Genomic DNA, 17273 nt, shown 5'->3' with positions numbered 1-17273 from the left:
TTAACACTTAAGATAAAAAAAATAAAATAAAAAAGGAACGTGTTTCTGTTTCCGAAGCGCGTAACATAACTGTAACCAGAAATAAAATAAGATAAAGTTCATACCGGTATTCGGGCGGGAAGCTTCAGAAAATGAGTTGGCGCCACGCGTCAGTTTCCGATTGGTCCAGCTTGCTTCCCTCGCAAAAAGAACAACAATATGAATATCCACACCTGGGTGAGAGTGTTACTGAAGTGACAAGTTTCCGAATTTCGATCTCGTTCATCAATGGATTCCCTCTCCCAAAAACCTAAACCCAGAAACTCTCTCTACCCAGAAGTAATCGATTCCAACCCCGAAGCCTATTCGTCCTTCCAAAAACCTAATTATCAACAGCAGAGTTCTCTCTACCCTTCCCTTGACGTTGATGACCTCAGCGACCTTGTCCAAACCCTATTTCCCCGAAATGACACCGGAAGCAGCGACGGCAGTGTTCATTCGCCGTCTGCTCCACCGGCCGCTACCGAGGAGGTCCTCATCAGGATCTCCGGCGCCATCCTCAACCTCATCGACACCCACTACAGCGTCGAGCTCGCTTCCGGCGACTTCTCCATCATCCGCCTCCGGCAGGGTGACAGCGCCGTCGCCGTTTACGCCCGCGTTGCCGACGAGATCCAATGGCCCCTCGCCAAGGACGAAACCGCCGTCAAGGTCGACGACTCTCACTACTTTTTCTCCTTCCGACCCCCCAAGGGCTCCGAATCCGATTCCGATTCCGACGAAGAAGATCAGCGTAGCCGCGGGAAAGATAAGAGCGGTTCCGATCTGCTGAGCTATGGGTTGACGATTGCGTCGAAGGGGCAAGAGGGATTGTTGAGGGAGCTGGACGCGGTTTTGCAGAGCTGTAGCAATTTCTCGGTGCAGAAGGTTTCTGAGAGTTCGAAGAAAAAAGGGGAGGTTCTAGATGGTTCATTGGCGAAGGAGACTTCGCCAAAGGATTTAGATTCGGCGAAGAAGAAGGAGATGTTGGAGGAGCGGAGCGCTGCGTATTGGACCACGCTGGCCCCAAATGTGGAGGATTATAGTGGAACCGCGGCGAGGATGATTGCGGCGGGTTCCGGGCACGTGATCAAGGGGATTCTTTGGTGTGGGGATGTGACTGTGGAGAGGTTGAAATGGGGGAACGAGGTTATGAAGAAGAGGATGAGCCCTCGCTCGCAGGCTCAAGTTAGCCCTGAAACCATGAAGCGGATTAGAAGGTTTGTTTGGTGTTATATGATCTTGTTGTAATAATGTTGTTTTTTTCTTTGCTCAAAGTTGCATTTTTTAAATCTCTTGCTATTTAAAGTAGTATTTTAAAGTGTCTCAATCTTTTGTGATTGTTGTTTTCTAGCCAAAGAAGTTAGAGTTGTTATAGTTGTCTTTTCTTCTTGTTTATCAGTTTTAAGCTATTTATATACTTGACACACTTTTTCTTTTCTGTTTTTCTTTTAAGGGTTAAGAGAGTGAGTAAAATGACAGAGAAGGTGGCAAATGGGTTCCTCTCCGGTGTCCTGAAAGTCTCTGGATTTTTCGCCAGTTCATTGGCAAACTCAAAAGCAGGAAAGAAGTTCTTCAGCATGCTCCCAGGGGAAGTTGTGCTTGCATCATTGGATGGATTCAGTAAGTCAAAGTTACAATGTTGCTTGTATTTGATATTGTTAATCAATATGCACCACCAAAATCAGCAAAATATTGCTTGCTGCTTGGAGTTGCACACTATCCTATAGCTAAACACGAAATATCTTCCTAGTTACTATATGGGACGAAGGGAATAAGTAGATGACCCTCTATCTTCTCTGGACAAATAAAAGAAAATAAGATATAACTGTTAGCTTCTTAAGAATTTTCTTTTTGTGGGCTTTAAAGTTCATGCTTTCTATTTGTTATACATTTATAGGAATATAACAGAAACTGAATGAGGTGGAAATGGGATGTTTGCCTATATAGGAGTTGTTTTGGTAAATGTTACAATCTGTTTAGGTGTAACGTTGTTGGCTGCATATTATATTTATTTTACCCTTGTAATTATATTGCATCATCTAAAGGATATTTTAGATGTAGAGTTCTCTTATTTGTTTTTTATGTTCTAAATTTGTTTTCAAATAGTTGTGAAGTTTAGCATGAGATTGAAAAGTATTTTAGTGTACACCGAGTTAGTCACTCATATATGTGCTTACAACAGAGGATGATGCCGTTGGATTATCATAATGATTGTTTCATGTTTACTTTGTCAATCCCTTATCATTGGGTTATTTTGCAATCAGAATCTATAATTTAAATTACAGAGAAGTGTAAACTACATTAATTGTTTGGAGTTTGAGAATGCTGGTGTTTTGTCTATGATGCTGAATTGTTAGATCAGAGTCAGTTAGATTATGTGCCATTTTTTAGTTTTGATTTTGTCAGACTTCATCATTTAATCATTTGAAAGAGAACATTAGAGAAATTGTTGAGATGCCCGCATGTGATATGAAGGTCACAGGTTCAAGTCAATCAACCGCTGATGTCTGCATTGGGTTAGATGTTTTACATTCCCCCATTTTGGTGTGGTCCTTTCGTGGACCTTGTGTAATGCGGGATGTTTTGCACGGGGCTGCCCTTTTTTTTATTCACGTAATCATTTGCTTTTCATCTAATCTCCTTGATCTGCATGTAGGTATTGTTAGGGCTTTCCGGCATGGTCATAAATCTGTCTGTCTGTGTAATCATTTATATTTATCTGGCTGCACAATTTTATATTAGTAATTTTAAGATCAACTGGTGATGATTCTGTTGGTACTTCATATTTTACCAACCTAACTACTATTACACTGCTAATTTTTCCTGTGACAGATCTATCCTGGAAAAGTTTGAATTTCCAAATTTACATACTGTTTTGTGTTCTTGTTTTCTTGTAAACAGATAAAGTGTGTGATGCTGTTGAAGTAGCTGGAAGAAATGTAATGTCAACATCATCCGATGTAACAACTGAGCTTGTCAATCATAGGTAAAGCTCCTTTGATGTATAATCTAGATCATAAAATAGGTATATTATTAGGATTTTAATATGTTGATTGTATCATCTGTATTTCCTAAACTTAAAAGCTCATGCTCTCTGGCTATTCTACTGTTATGATATTATGGAGGCATATAGTACACCAGTAATTTCACTGTGGCATGTAAAATCCTGCATCAAATACCCAGAGCTCAAGGATTGCATTGAATTTGGTGTAATTTTATAAGAAAATTACCAACAAAAGAAACCAGCAAAGCTTTAAAAATATATAAGGATTGCATTTTGGTGGTATTGTTAATTTGTTATAGAAGTAGGCAAAATTCTTTCCTTGATTTCCTTGCTGATGTGAGTCCAGATGAAATTTCTTTTACAACTTAGAGAACGACATCTACTCTAGGAAATCTTTTTCGGTGTTTTATTTTCGTTGACATTAGATGTGTGGTTGAATTTCCATTCGTTCTCTAACAGTTCAGAAGTGATATTGGACATTTTTATACTGCAGATATGGAGATCAGGCTGCTGAGGCGACAAAGGAAGGGCTTGGTGCTGCTGGTCATGCTTTGAGTGCTGCGTGGGCTGCTGTTAAGATTAGGAAGGCTCTTAACCCTAAGAGTGCTCTTAAACCTACCTCCCTGGCCAAAACTGGTCTTAAAGCTGCAGCTGAGGAATTTAAGGCCAAAAGTTCCAAGTAATTATGCGAAGATTAGTTCAATTTAATTTTATGTAAAGCTTATATCAGCTTTCCATTACCGACTTTTTTCTCCAAGAGAACATGAGAAGTTGAGAACATAAACATATCATTTGTTGTTTTTAGTGTATTCATGTACATGTGTAAAGTGTGGCTGTTGTATTTATTTCTCTTATGGCATGAAAAAAATTCACTAATGTTTAGGGATGAATGTTAGAAATTTTAAGAATTTTACATTTGATTCTGAGCTGCATGTGTCCTTTGTTGGCATAAGTTGTTTCTAAAGTGCTTTTATAGTATCATACCACTTTCACTTTCTGTGGAACGAGGAATATTATGCTACCTCTAGTTTCTACTCCAATTTCAATATGTGCTTAGAACATTGGAAGATATTGCACAGCTGAGTGCTGGAAAATCAGCCCTAATTAGTTTGTACTTTCATTATCACTTAAGGTAGTTACACATCATTTTCTCATGTTATTTTCAGTATTTGGATCTACTCAGATTGATATAAATATGAGATTTATTGTCACCTAATCTTAATACATTGCTTTTTCTAGTGCGATATTTTTGCACTTTGATCTTTAACTTTATTGTTAACTATCTTTAACTACTCTTTTTTCACCTAATCTTATTTATTCAACATTTTCTGATGTGATATTTTGCAGTGTGATATTGATGATGATTTAAATACTCATTTGATCCTTACTGGTTCCTTCCTTCTATGTCAGTTGAGACAATGACATAAATAATAAGATTATGTGACATTTAGGTTTGCAAAACAAATACTAAATTGTATTTTCCTTTACTTAAACTTACTTTTCCACCGTAAGTAACAAGGGTTCCAAATGGTTCACATTTTCTGAAGATAAGCTCTACTTTTGTTTTTTAATTGTGTGACATCTTTATCATATTACGTAAGAGCAAAATGAATTTTCTAGAAGATATAAATTGTAATCATATGTATCATTAGTGCATCTATAATTTAAGCAAGCATCTCCACATGTCACAATCTGAAACGAAAATTGACATTGGAGAGAGGATCATATCAGTGGTGGACCAAGCAACTCTTGGACTTCACCTATACGTGATTCACATTTGGGGAATTAGGGTATGGGCATAGTTAGTGCCCTATGGCCTATGGAATAATATAATTTGCTGTTAGATATGCTTAATAATAATCTTTTTAAGGGGTTTGGGAAGGGTAAAGCATTATTGGAGAACCAACTTATCTAATCCCTTTTGAATGTGTACCACACAGCCTCTCATCAATTTTTCAATGTAAGATAATATTCTAAAGTCTTTGCAGCGAATCAAATCTTACTTTTGTGTGGAAACTATGTCCCCTTTATTATTATTTATATTGTAACATGTATCATATTCATATCTGGTACCTAACTAGACCCATGTTAATTTCATACTATTATGCTAAGCCTAAAACGCAGTATGCTAAATTTTTACTAGCAAGTTTGTTACTGGTAAATATGATTGTGACCTTGGATTGCTTGAACTTTTTTAGAAAATAAAGGTAATTATTCTTTTTATCTATGAATATTCTGAAACACTCATAAATTAATTAAGAAAAAATTGATATTATATTTTAAAAAATGGATTTAGTAGTCAAAATTATTAAAACACTAAAAAATTATGAAAAATTTTAAAATGACTTTTTCAAAATAATAATAATAGAATGAGGTTTTTTTTTTAATTTTTACTAGCAAGTAGGTTAGTGGTTTCTACATATAATTGTGGTGTTGGATAGCTTGACTTATTTAAAAATATTAAGAACACCGGAGTGAGGTATTTTCTTATTCCTAGTGTAGGACAAGAGTCAAACTTTTTTTTAAAAAACATAGACATGCTTGTATCCATAAATAAATCAAGATGACTTTTGTAATTGCCATTGAAAATGCCTAAAAAATCCTTTCAACAAAAATTATATAGTATTTTTTTCGGTCATGAAAAAACTATATAATATAGAAAAAATTTTAAGTATATCAGAGAACATCAGTATTTTAGTTCTTTTAACCATTGATTTTAATTAATGTATATTATATATATTTTTTATAATTCAAATCAACGATTAAAACAAATGAAACATTGGTGTTTTTGGTACACTTAAAATTCTTCGGTTAGTATAATCAAGAATGAATGGAACACTCAAAGGCTAGTGTTGCCACTTGTTAGAGCTTACGGTCCTCGGGAATTTAATTCCTTCTTTGACCCCCAAAAAAATTGGTATCTTCATCCTTGGAATAGAACTTATCAAAACTTGATTTGATTATAAGTGGGCTATGTATGTGTCACTAAATTTGGTCCCTTTATCCATCCACTATTTTGATGGTGCCCTAAGATTTTGCATATCTATATAGCTATTTGTTTTGCTGGGTTGTTGCTAATATGCTTGTCATTAATATAGTAATTCAAAGACTATTTTAAGTGGTTACCTTTCATGGATTTCAAATTGGAAAAATGAATTAATATTATATACAGATTCAACGTTAATCTTTTCTTATAAACTAATAATTTACTTGATTATTATTGCCTTATCTATCTTGAAGAAAAGAAATATAAATAAAACAAGTTGAGAAAAGATTAATAGAAGTTCTCTTTTTAAGAAAAAGAAACAAGAGAAAGAGGAGTTTAGTAGGCAAAGGAAATTAAAGTTCTCAACTTGTTTGTACTAACGACGAAAATTATATAATTTTTATTTTATATATATATGATATTGTTTATCATAATTAGGTCATTATTATTATATTGCATGCATTTTATTTTTCCGTTACATATTAGGTCATGTTTTATAGCGACAGAATGGAATAGAATACAATAGAAAATGTGTGTCACAAAGCAATTCAAACCTTTTCTTTTCTTTTCTTTTCCACAACACACACCATTAAAAAGGGTTTAACCCTAGTGCTTAAATTCTCTATCTTCTACTAAAATTTAGAGATACACCATGAAAGAGGTTCCTGTGTGGATTGGTGAGTTGGAGCACAAAGGTTTGTTGTAATTCTAGAGATTATATTGTTTCATTTCATCTTAGACGACACACCAAGTGCACTCCTAATAGGCCCACATTTTACCAACTATGGTTTTCTTTAATGTACCCACATTCGCATGCTTCTAAATATTTGTGATCAAAGATCACGTATTCATTACTAGCTACCACCACCCATCATAAAATACTATTGGTGGAAACTCAAGTACAATCAATTTTACATGAAGTTGATACTTGGGAGTTGTTAGATAAAAATTTAGTGAAATTTATACAAATTAAGTTAAGTTGACACCAAAAATAAGCCAAAACATACGCACGCACACACATATATACATTATTTAACATATTTTTAATGTGTATTTATATGAATAATTAATTTGGTGATAGAATTTTTTATATATATACACCACTACATATTTTTTTTATATAAATATATACGTTATTTAACTAATTTTTAACATACATTTATACGAGTAGTAAGCTAGTTTGGTATTTAATTTTTTGTATATATATATATATGTGGACAATTTACTATAATAAATAAAATAGAAACCAATTTTACTAGAATGCACAAAATGAAAAATGAATACCAAAATGTATTTTTTCATAATTTATGTAAATTGCGTCAGGGGTCCCGCGGTTTACAGAATATGCGTAATTCGCTATAGGGGTATCGTGGATTACGTGCAAAGAGAAGCGAGCATAAACCACAACAGGATGTCACAGTTTACGTGTGGGCGTGAATTGTGCATAAATCGCGAGAGGGGTGTAGTGGTTTATGCATTAGTATACAATTTGTATAAACATAAAACAAAGTGTGTGGTTAACAAAAAACATACATTACATACACCTAATTTAATGGAAATAAACTAAGTACAAACACATATAATACAAAAGTACATGGTAAATCCGACATACATAGGTATCATCAATGGAAACATAAAATAGTAAGCTACGGCTCCTGCCTGTCCTCATCTTGGTCGTCAGAGTCATGTCCAAATGCGCCCAGGAGATGCGACCCTGTACCACATCGAACGGCCCGTCTCACTCTGGCGGGCCTCTGACGCTGCTGTGCTGGAGGATCGACCGGCATGCCCACGCCATATGCAGATGCAGGCGTCCCTCCCATGCCCAACCAACTGTCATACGAACTCCCAACAGGCTCATTCAGGTCTACATGTAGTTGGGGCTGGAATCCATGAGAGTCAGATATCTGCGGCTAGTACCACTACATATCATCCATATCTGGGTGGTACCCCTGCGCAACGTCCATCTGGGGCTGGGTCTCAGGCACCTAATCTTGTGGGGTCTACTGCTGAAAATGTGGAGGATCATCCCGAATGAGATCTGCAAAGTCGGAATAGAACTGTGAACTCCCAACCTCGTGGTCTATATCCATCGTGAAAGTCGGACCCACCAGGTCATCATACATCTGGCCATGGATGTCATGGTATATCTGGGAGGTGCTAGAAACATGTGTAAGAGGAACCTCCTGGGTTTCCGCCCTCAGCGAGTCTATCACCAGGACCAGCAGATGTCCCCCCTAATGAACCACCCCGACCCTGAGGACGGCCACGCCGGACACGGTGATCGGCATGTCCGACTCCATCGCCGCTGGATCTGTCATCCTGGATCATGTCATCCAGCCATCGCCACTCCCAGTCTGTAGCTCGGGTACCAACGCATCGTCGCCGCTCGACACACCTGTTATCTGGCACGTCTGGCATGGGCACCCTCGAAGGAGCCTATGACGACCCCCTCTGAACAACATCCTGTGAGATTTTCTCGGCCCTAGGATTAGCAATCAAGGAATTTGGCGACAGAAACCTAAGTGCAACTCTGTACCACCATTGCAGAAAGTCTGCGGACGGCCCGGGATCAAGCACCCGGGGGATACTCAGGACAGCATCGACCCTGTTCTGCCAACTAAGGTGCCATAGCTGGTAGTAGCTCGGGAACCATCTGTCCCCACCTCTCCCATCCTTGGCATGGAGTCAATCAATGTTCGAGGCTGACTCAGGCTCGTGCTGAACGCCACCTAGCTGTGGCAGCACCCTATCCACCTGGTGCCACTCAATGACGGCGAAGTATATCAAGCAAGTACATGCATGCCATAACCGACTGTGCTCCTCGGTGAAAATCAGTAAGGCACCCGAATATAGGTAAACCATCCACGGGCAGCTTCAACTGGTATGCTACATCCTGCAACGTGATAGTGCACTCTCCAAAGGGCATATGAAAGGTATGTGTCTCAGGACGCCACATCTCAATGAAAGCACTGACTAAGGGCTCGTCCAACCAGAACCACCTGGCGTTGAGCCTCGCCAGGTGGTACAAAACCGCCCTCTCCAAATATGGTACAATCTTGTCATGCAGAGGCATGTTCTGCTACCTCCGAACACTATATATACACCTAGTCAGTTGGAGCATGTCACAGAATAAACCAAACATATAAAAAATTCAACAGTAATTTATAATCATCTACCACATAACTACAATTTTAAAGTTTAAACTGGTAATAAACACTTCCTATTTTCTAATCACCAAATTCAATGAAAGACATAAACCATTAAAATAATAATTTAAATACCCCATTTTTTATTAAAATAATAATTTAAATCTAAATTTAAATACATTAACTAACAATAACAAAACTAAAAATAACCAAAACAACGAAAAATACGAACAATATTATATAAAATACATTAACTAAAAATTATAATGCTAACCTCTTCCTTTATGTTCCCAGCCACGTGTGCAACGCCGTTGAGTCTGTATAGATTGCGTGCCTTCGCCATGGTCCCGACTCCGATCTCAACTCAACTCAACCACACTTTTCTTTCTTTTCCTTTCTCTAGAAAATCACTTCTTCTCTCTCTAGAATACTTTTTCTTCCAGCACAAATGTAATCCACGAGACCCCTTTAGCGTATTTATAGTAATGCATAAATCACTACACCCATCTCACGGTTTATGCACAATTCACGCCCACACGTAAACCGCAACACCCCTATAGCGGATTACATGTATTCTATAAATCGCGAAATTCCTACCGCAGTTTACATAGATTATGAAAAAAATGTATTTTGATATTTATTTTTCATTTTGTGCATTCTGATAAAATTGATTTTCATTTTATTTATTATAATAAATTGCCATATATATATATATATATATATATAACGTATGTTTTTATATAAAAATATGTAATGGTTGATTATTTTTAGTATATTGCGTGTGTGTATTGAGTTTAGTTACTATCCACACTACTATATAAAAGAATTGTATGTTATGATCTAATTAAATATTTGTATTTATGAAAAATTTGAATCAATGTGATAAATGAAGTTAAATATGTTGACTAATATGACACATTTTGTGCATGATTATTAAATGTATATGTTGAAAATAAAAATTACAACTAAAACACAAGCTATAAGTTGTGTTAATTATTGAATACTTTTACATTTGCTCGAGGGTTATCCTTTGGTGGACTTTTGGCTTAGAATGAGGTAATATTATGGGGTATCACAAGTATGACGAAAAAAAAAATCATAGCATATATAGAAGTCAGAAATTAATTATTGAAGTTGTAAAGCATCCGTGTTGGTTGATATTTCATTCCATAAGTTCCATATATCTGAAGTCTGAACATGGATTGCCAAAAAGGTATTATGTATATTGAAATGTGCATCGATATCGCTTCACATAAATGATGGCACATCATTGTGGCGTGGGTCAACTACCAATCTAGCATACACTTAAGAAGACTAATATATACATGTACCAAACAAGATTTTCTTTTCATATATAGCTATTAAAAATCTATGAAAATAATAATTAAAATATTAATTGTTCATACCCTGACCCAATGCTAAGGGCCCAGGTCCAATCGAAAGGCCTGATCCAATAGATTAAAACCTAGTAAAGCACCCACCTCCACTCAAGAGGTCGGTGTCAACCCCGACTTGGTACGAAGAAGTCGGTTGTGAGATTAGCTGGCAGATAAATACTCATTCAAATGAGTAACCGCCCCTAAAATCTCTCTAACCACTTCATAAAGCTGTATCTTAACCTCCCTAAGATAATGGGACGGTTAACATCCTAAAGATACGGCACTACTCCAACGGTGGTTATTGGCTCACCACTATAAATACACTGACACCCCTCAGGTATCACTAAGTCCAATACTCTCTAGACCTGCTTACACCTTTGCTAACTTAGGCATTGGAGTGTCTTTGCAGGTACCACCCCCCATTCACACGCGAGCACAAGTCGGACGGAGCCTCCCGAGTTGCGAACCTACCTGGAGTCCTCCTCTATTATACGCTTGGGCCGCCGAACGCCATCCATTGGACTAATCTCCGGTTACCTACCGTAACATTGGCGCCGTTGTCGGGGACCCGAGAGATCATCCCTCGATGGCAGAAAGATCCCATGAAGAAGGCCGTGTCGAAACAGATTCTGAGCAAGAGAATCTAGACATGGGCAATGACAATGAAGACACAGCCCAACATCAAGACAATGATCAACACAGAGAGGGTACCTCCGGAGTAAAGAATCCGAAGGTAAATTCCTCAGATGGGCGTGAATCAGAAAAAGGCAGACCAGCTCACGTAGCTGAACTAATAGGATTGGTTCATAGCCGCCTGGAGCAATTGGAACAAGAGCGGGAGAGGCAAAAGGAAACCGAAAGGTACCTTAAGGAAGAGATGGAACGGCGAAAAGAGTTAGAAAGAAAACTCTTGCAGCTAGAATCCTCTCTCAAGAACTCCCGCGACGAAGGAGAAGATCAACTCCCAGGCGGAGAAGATCCTTTCAGCGAGGACATAATGAGGGCAAAAGTTCCAACGAACTTCAAAAGCCCTGATATGGACCTCTATGATGGAACTACGGATTCAAAGCATCATCTTAGCAACTTCAAAAGTCGGATGTATCTAGCTGACGCCTCCGACGCTACGAGATGCAAGGCTTTCCCGACCACTTTGTCGAAAGCAGCGATGAAGTGGTTCGACAGCCTTCCCCCAAGATCCATCACCAGTTTTGAAGACCTCTCAAGAAAATTCTTGATGAGGTTCTCAATCCAAAAAGATAAGGTAAAACATGCACCGAGCCTCCTGGGGATAAAACAGGAGGTCGGAGAGTCTCTACGAGCCTATATGGAAAGGTTCAATAAAGCATGTTTAGAAATCCAAGACCTGCCCACGGAGGCAGTAATAATGGGGTTAGTCAATGGACTTAGAGAAGGTCCCTTCTCACAGTCCATATCCAAAAGACACCCCGTTTCTCTAAGTGATGTACAAGAAAGGGCCGAGAAGTACATCAACATGGAAGAGAATGCCAGATTAAGAGACCTGAGTTCACGACCTGGACCTACTTCCTCCTCTAGGGAGAGGGAAAGGGAAGTCAGGAAGAAGGAAGAACCCAGTCTCGAGAGGCCCAGGAAATATCACTCTTATACTCCTCTAAAGACCTCTATAGTGGACGTATACAGAGAGATTTGCAACACTGAAAGGCTGCCACCCCCAAGACCTATTAAAAACAAAAAAGGGGAAAGTCGCAGCGAGTATTGTGAGTACCATAAAATATGGTCACTCCACCAACGACTGTTACGACCTCAAAAATGTGATAGAAAAGCTGGCTAGAGAAGGTCGGCTTGACAGATATCTCATGGAGAGGTCGGACATCCATGGAAAGAGAAAGCGGGATGATATGGACAGGAGAGATCCGCCACCACAAACCCCAGAGAGACATATCCATATGATCTCGGGAGGATTTGCGGGAGGCGGGATCACCAAATCTTCTCGCAAAAGACATCTCAAAAGAGTCTACCAAGTCGAGGAAGAGACGCCCGACTTCCCCACCATCTCATTCACGAAAGAAGATGGGCAATGGATAATCCCCGGGCATGATGATCCCGTGGTGATAACTATGATCCTGGCCAACGCCCATCTCCACAGAACCCTAGTGGACCAAGGAAGCTCGGCGGACATCCTTTTCAAGCCCGCCTTCGACAAGCTGGGGTTAGATGAAAAAGAGAGAGCTTACCCCGACACCCTATATGGGTTAGGGGATACGCCAATAAAACCACTGGGATTTTTGCCCCTTCACACAACTTTCGGAAAAGGGGAAAAATCGAGGACTTTGAACATAGATTTCATAGTCATCGATGAAGGGTCAGCCTACAATGCCTTAATTGGCAGGACTACCCTTAATCGACTCGGAGCAGTGGTGTCAACTCCTCACCTCTGCATGAAATTCCCGACTCCAGGAGGAATAGCAACGGTGAGAGGAGATCAAAAATTGGCAAGGAAGTGCTATAACGAAAGCCTAAATCTGAGAGGAAAGGGCAAAGAAGTCCACACCATAGAGCTGGGCGGCACAAGGACAAGAGAAGAGCTACGACCCCAACCGGGTGGAAAAACCGAGGAGATACAAGTCGGTAAAGAGGAAGGAGAGGTGACTTACATAGGAGCCAACCTAGGGGAAACCCTGAAACAAAGGTTGGGTGAACTCCTAAGAGCTAGTTCCAACCTCTTCGCCTGGAAGGCTTCCGACATGCCCGGGATTGATCCCGAGCTCATGTCTCACAGGCTCTCGGTTTACCCAGGGTCCCGACCTGTACAGCAAAGAAGACGCAAGCTCGGCCCAGAGAGGGCCTCCATAGTAGAAGAGCAAGTATAGGCGCTCCTGGAAGCCGGCTTCATCAGAGAGGTCAAATACCCAACATGGCTAGCCAATGTAGTGCTAGTCAAAAAACAAAATGGTAAATGGAGGATGTGCGTCGACTATACCGACCTAAATAAAGCCTGTCCTAAGGACCCTTATCCCTTACCAAGTATTGATACCCTGGTAGACTCCAGCTCAGGGTACCAATACCTATCATTCATGGACGCCTACTCGGGATATAACCAAATCCCGATGCATGAACCCGACCAAGAGAAAACATCGTTCATCACACCAAAAGCCAACTACTGCTACGTGGTCATGCCATTCGGATTAAAGAATGCAGGAGCTACGTACCAAAGGCTGATGAACAAAGTGTTTTCCCCCCATCTAGGGAGCCTAATGGAGGTATACGTCGACGACATGTTAGTAAAAACCAAGCAAGAAGTCGACCTCTTAACCGACCTCTCACAAGTCTTCGACACTATAAGGTTGCATGGGATGAGATTAAATCCCGCAAAATGCGCCTTCGCAGTAGAAGCAGGGAAATTTCTAGGCTTCATGCTAACACAAAGAGGGATTGAGGCCAATCCCGACAAGTGCAGAGCCATCCTAGAAATGAAGAGCCCGACTTGTTTAAGAGAGGTTCAACAGCTCAATGGCCGACTTGCAGCCCTCTCCAGATTTATGGCAGGATCGGCACTAAAATCCCTTCCATTATTCTCCCTGTTAAGGAAGGGATGCCAGTTTGAATGGACTCCGGAATGTGAGGAGGCGTTCCAAGAGTTCAAAAATTTCTTAAGCCAACCTCCTATCTTGACCCGACCAATACCGGGAAAAGACCTCGTCCTATACCTATCCGTCGCAAACAGGGCTGTCTCATCAGCCCTGATCACAGAAGACGAGGTCGGTCAACACCGGTCTACTTTACCAGTAAGGTTCTACAAGGCCCTGAGCTAAGGTACCACAAACTAGAGAAGTTTGCTTACTCCTTAGTGATAGCCTCACGAAGGCTACGACCTTACTTTCAGGCTCATACAATAAGAGTCCGTACAAACCAACCCATGAAGCAAATCCTCCAAAAGACGGATGTTGCAGGGAGAATGGTTCAATGGGCGATAGAACTCTCCGAGTTCGATTTGAGATACGAAACTCGGACTGCAATTAAAGCCCAATGCCTCGCCGACTTCATCGCGGAATACGCAGGTGAACAAGAGGAAAAACCGACCACATGGGAACTCTATGTAGACGGATCCTCCAACAAGACAGGGAGCGGCGCAGGTATAATATTGGTAGATGGAAAAGGAACCCAGATAGAGGTCTCCTTAAAATTTGAATTTTCGGCTTCAAACAATCAGGCAGAATATGAAGCCTTGATTGCCGGATTAAAGTTAGCAGAAGAAGTTGGCGCTACAAAGGTGATGATCTACAGCGACTCACAAGTGGTGACTTCCCAAATAAGTGGAGAGTATCAGGCAAAGGACCCCAATATGAAGAATACTTGGAAAAAACCATGGAACACCTCGGGTGCTTTGCGGAAACCGGAGGTTAAGCACTTAACTCGGGATCTAAATAGCAGAGCTGACGCCCTATCCAAGTTAGCAAGTACCAAAACCCGGAGGGAACAATAGAAGCCTGATCCAGGAAACCCTCCAAGAGCCCTCGGTATCAAAACAGAGGATCAACAAAAGGTACTTGAGGTAGTCGGCCTAATATCGGATGGATGAATCCCTTAGTCGAATACCTAAAATTCGACATCCTCCCCAAAGAGGAGAAAGAGGCTAAAAAGATCCGAAGGGAAGCACAACATATACATTGGTGAAAATGTCCTTTACAGAAGAGGGATATCAACACCATTTGAAGTGTGTACCGACCTCAAGAACCACCGAGGTGTTGGAGGAAGTACATAGTGGAATCTGCGGAAATCACCTCGGAGCAAGGTCGCTGGCCAGAAAAGTGATCCGAGCAGGATTCTATTGGCCGACCTTGCAGAAAGATGCAACCGACTTTGTGAAAAAATGCCAACCATGTCAGATGCATGCAAATTTCCACGTGGCTCCCCCAGAAGAGCTTATCAGTATAACTTCCCTTGGCCTTTCGCAAAATGGGGAATGGATTTGTTAGGTCCTTTTCCCCAAGCACCAGGGCAAGTCAAATACTTGATCGTGGGAATAGATTACTTCACAAAGTGGATAGAAGCAGAACCACTAGCTACTATCACCGCTCAAAGAAGTCGCAGGTTCCTCTACAAAAACAACAAGGTAGGGATACCTTATTCCATCACCACAGATAATGGGACCCAGTTCACCGACGCCTCCTTCAGAAGTTTTGTAGCCAGTATGAAATCAAACATCAATTCACCTCGGTAGAACACCCGCAAGCCAACGGGCAAGCCGAGGCAGCCAACAAAGTCATACTGGCAGGACTGAAGAAGAGATTACAGGAAGCAAAGGGAGCTTGGGCTGACGAGCTCCCCCAAGTGCTATGGGCTTATAGGACGACCCCAATCCGCCACAGGAGAAACACCCTTCCGACTAGTCTACGGCGTAGAAGCCAGATTCCTATAGAAATCAGTGAGCAAAGCCCAAGGGTAATCCATGATGAGGTCGGAAATGTACAGGGGCACAAAGAGGAGCTCGACTTGCTCCCCGTCCGAGAGAACGCCCAGATAAGAGAAGCGGCATTAAAGCAATGACTACCAGATACAACAAGAAAGTCATTCGAAGAACATTCGCCGTAGATGACCTGGTCCTAATTAGAAACGACATTGGGATCAACAAATCGGGAGATGGAAAGCTCGCCGCAAATTGGAAAGGGCCATACAAAATCAAGGAAGTGTGTTAGGAAAGGTTATTATAAATAAACCGACCTGGATGGCACTGAGTTACCAAGGTCGTGGCATGCTTGTAATATGAAAAGGTACTACAGTTAGAAGCGAACTCTACTCCCTGATGTACTCTTTTCCCCAGCTTCATGATTTTTTTCCCAAAAAAGGGTTTTTTCTGGAGAGGGGTTTTTAACGAGGCATCATAGTAGAGGCTAAGGAAACATGCTGTCAAAAACCCTTAGTAGCAAAAAGGTACCTTCCCAATTAATAAAGATCTTTTCATTCATAATATTCTTATATATCCTTTATTTTCTAAGTCTTTCTACGAAACGCGCTGACTTAAGCTCGACAAAGCGTGAAAATCCCATGAACCGACCTAGATGTCGTCAGGATAAAACGACGAGGTACAAGTCGGTGTAAAGAGGTTATACAAGTCGGTCGTAAAAGCTCGGGAACCAACCCAACTCATAAGTCGGAAAAAGATCCCGAGTAGGAAAACTTGGAAAACTTTGATCCACAGATCGGAGTATAACACCGAGTAGAAGAAAAGCGCATCGCAAAAATAACCTAAGTCATAAAAACTCACTAAAGTGAAGTCGAGTATAAAGGATAACAAAAGAGATATGACAGCCTGAAAAGTTTAAAGCTTGCATACAAGCCTTTCCACGAAAAAGGCTCGAAAAAATAATGCAAGCTAGCAGAAGGTTTTTCGAAAAGATCAAACATATTTCAAAATAGAAAAGCATGTGCACGCGCAAAGTAACTTAAACCCTTATCCAAAAAGGGCATTTATTTTGTTTAAAACCCTTATCCAAAAAAGGGCAACAAACAGAATATTTTGTTTACGGCCTTGAAAGGCCAGAAGCAAATTGTTCACAACCACCAGCAGATAAATAAAGTTTAAAAAAGGGGGACCCACAGGCCGGGCCCCCATATAGCCACAAAAATAAAAAAGTCATTTCTTGGACGGAGTAGAGGAATCACCACCACCAGGAGGAACACCACCAGGACCGGAAGGAGGAAGGATTAAAGAACCCGAGGCATCCGTAGGTCGAGGAGGAGACTCAATAATCCTC

At 40.4% G+C, this 17273-nt stretch overlaps 1 protein-coding gene across 1 annotated transcript; it reads left to right on the top strand.

Annotated features, from left to right (window-relative positions):
- Positions 1-220: 220 nt before the first annotated feature.
- On the top strand, positions 221-4229 carry LOC130982466 (protein EARLY-RESPONSIVE TO DEHYDRATION 7, chloroplastic-like). The gene is made up of 4 exons (XM_057906481.1): positions 221-1238; positions 1475-1641; positions 2923-3007; positions 3519-4229. Exons 1-4 carry the CDS (start codon positions 268-270, stop codon positions 3706-3708), a joined length of 1413 nt encoding a protein of 470 aa, XP_057762464.1. The 5' UTR covers positions 221-267; the 3' UTR covers positions 3709-4229.
- Positions 4230-17273: the final 13044 nt, after the last annotated feature.

The sequence above is a fragment of the Arachis stenosperma genome, chromosome 5 (genome assembly GCF_014773155.1).
Source record: "Arachis stenosperma cultivar V10309 chromosome 5, arast.V10309.gnm1.PFL2, whole genome shotgun sequence".
Taxonomy (NCBI): domain Eukaryota; kingdom Viridiplantae; phylum Streptophyta; class Magnoliopsida; order Fabales; family Fabaceae; genus Arachis; species Arachis stenosperma.
Note: the sequence above shows the minus strand (reverse complement) of the source record. Positions and strands in the feature narration are given on the sequence as shown.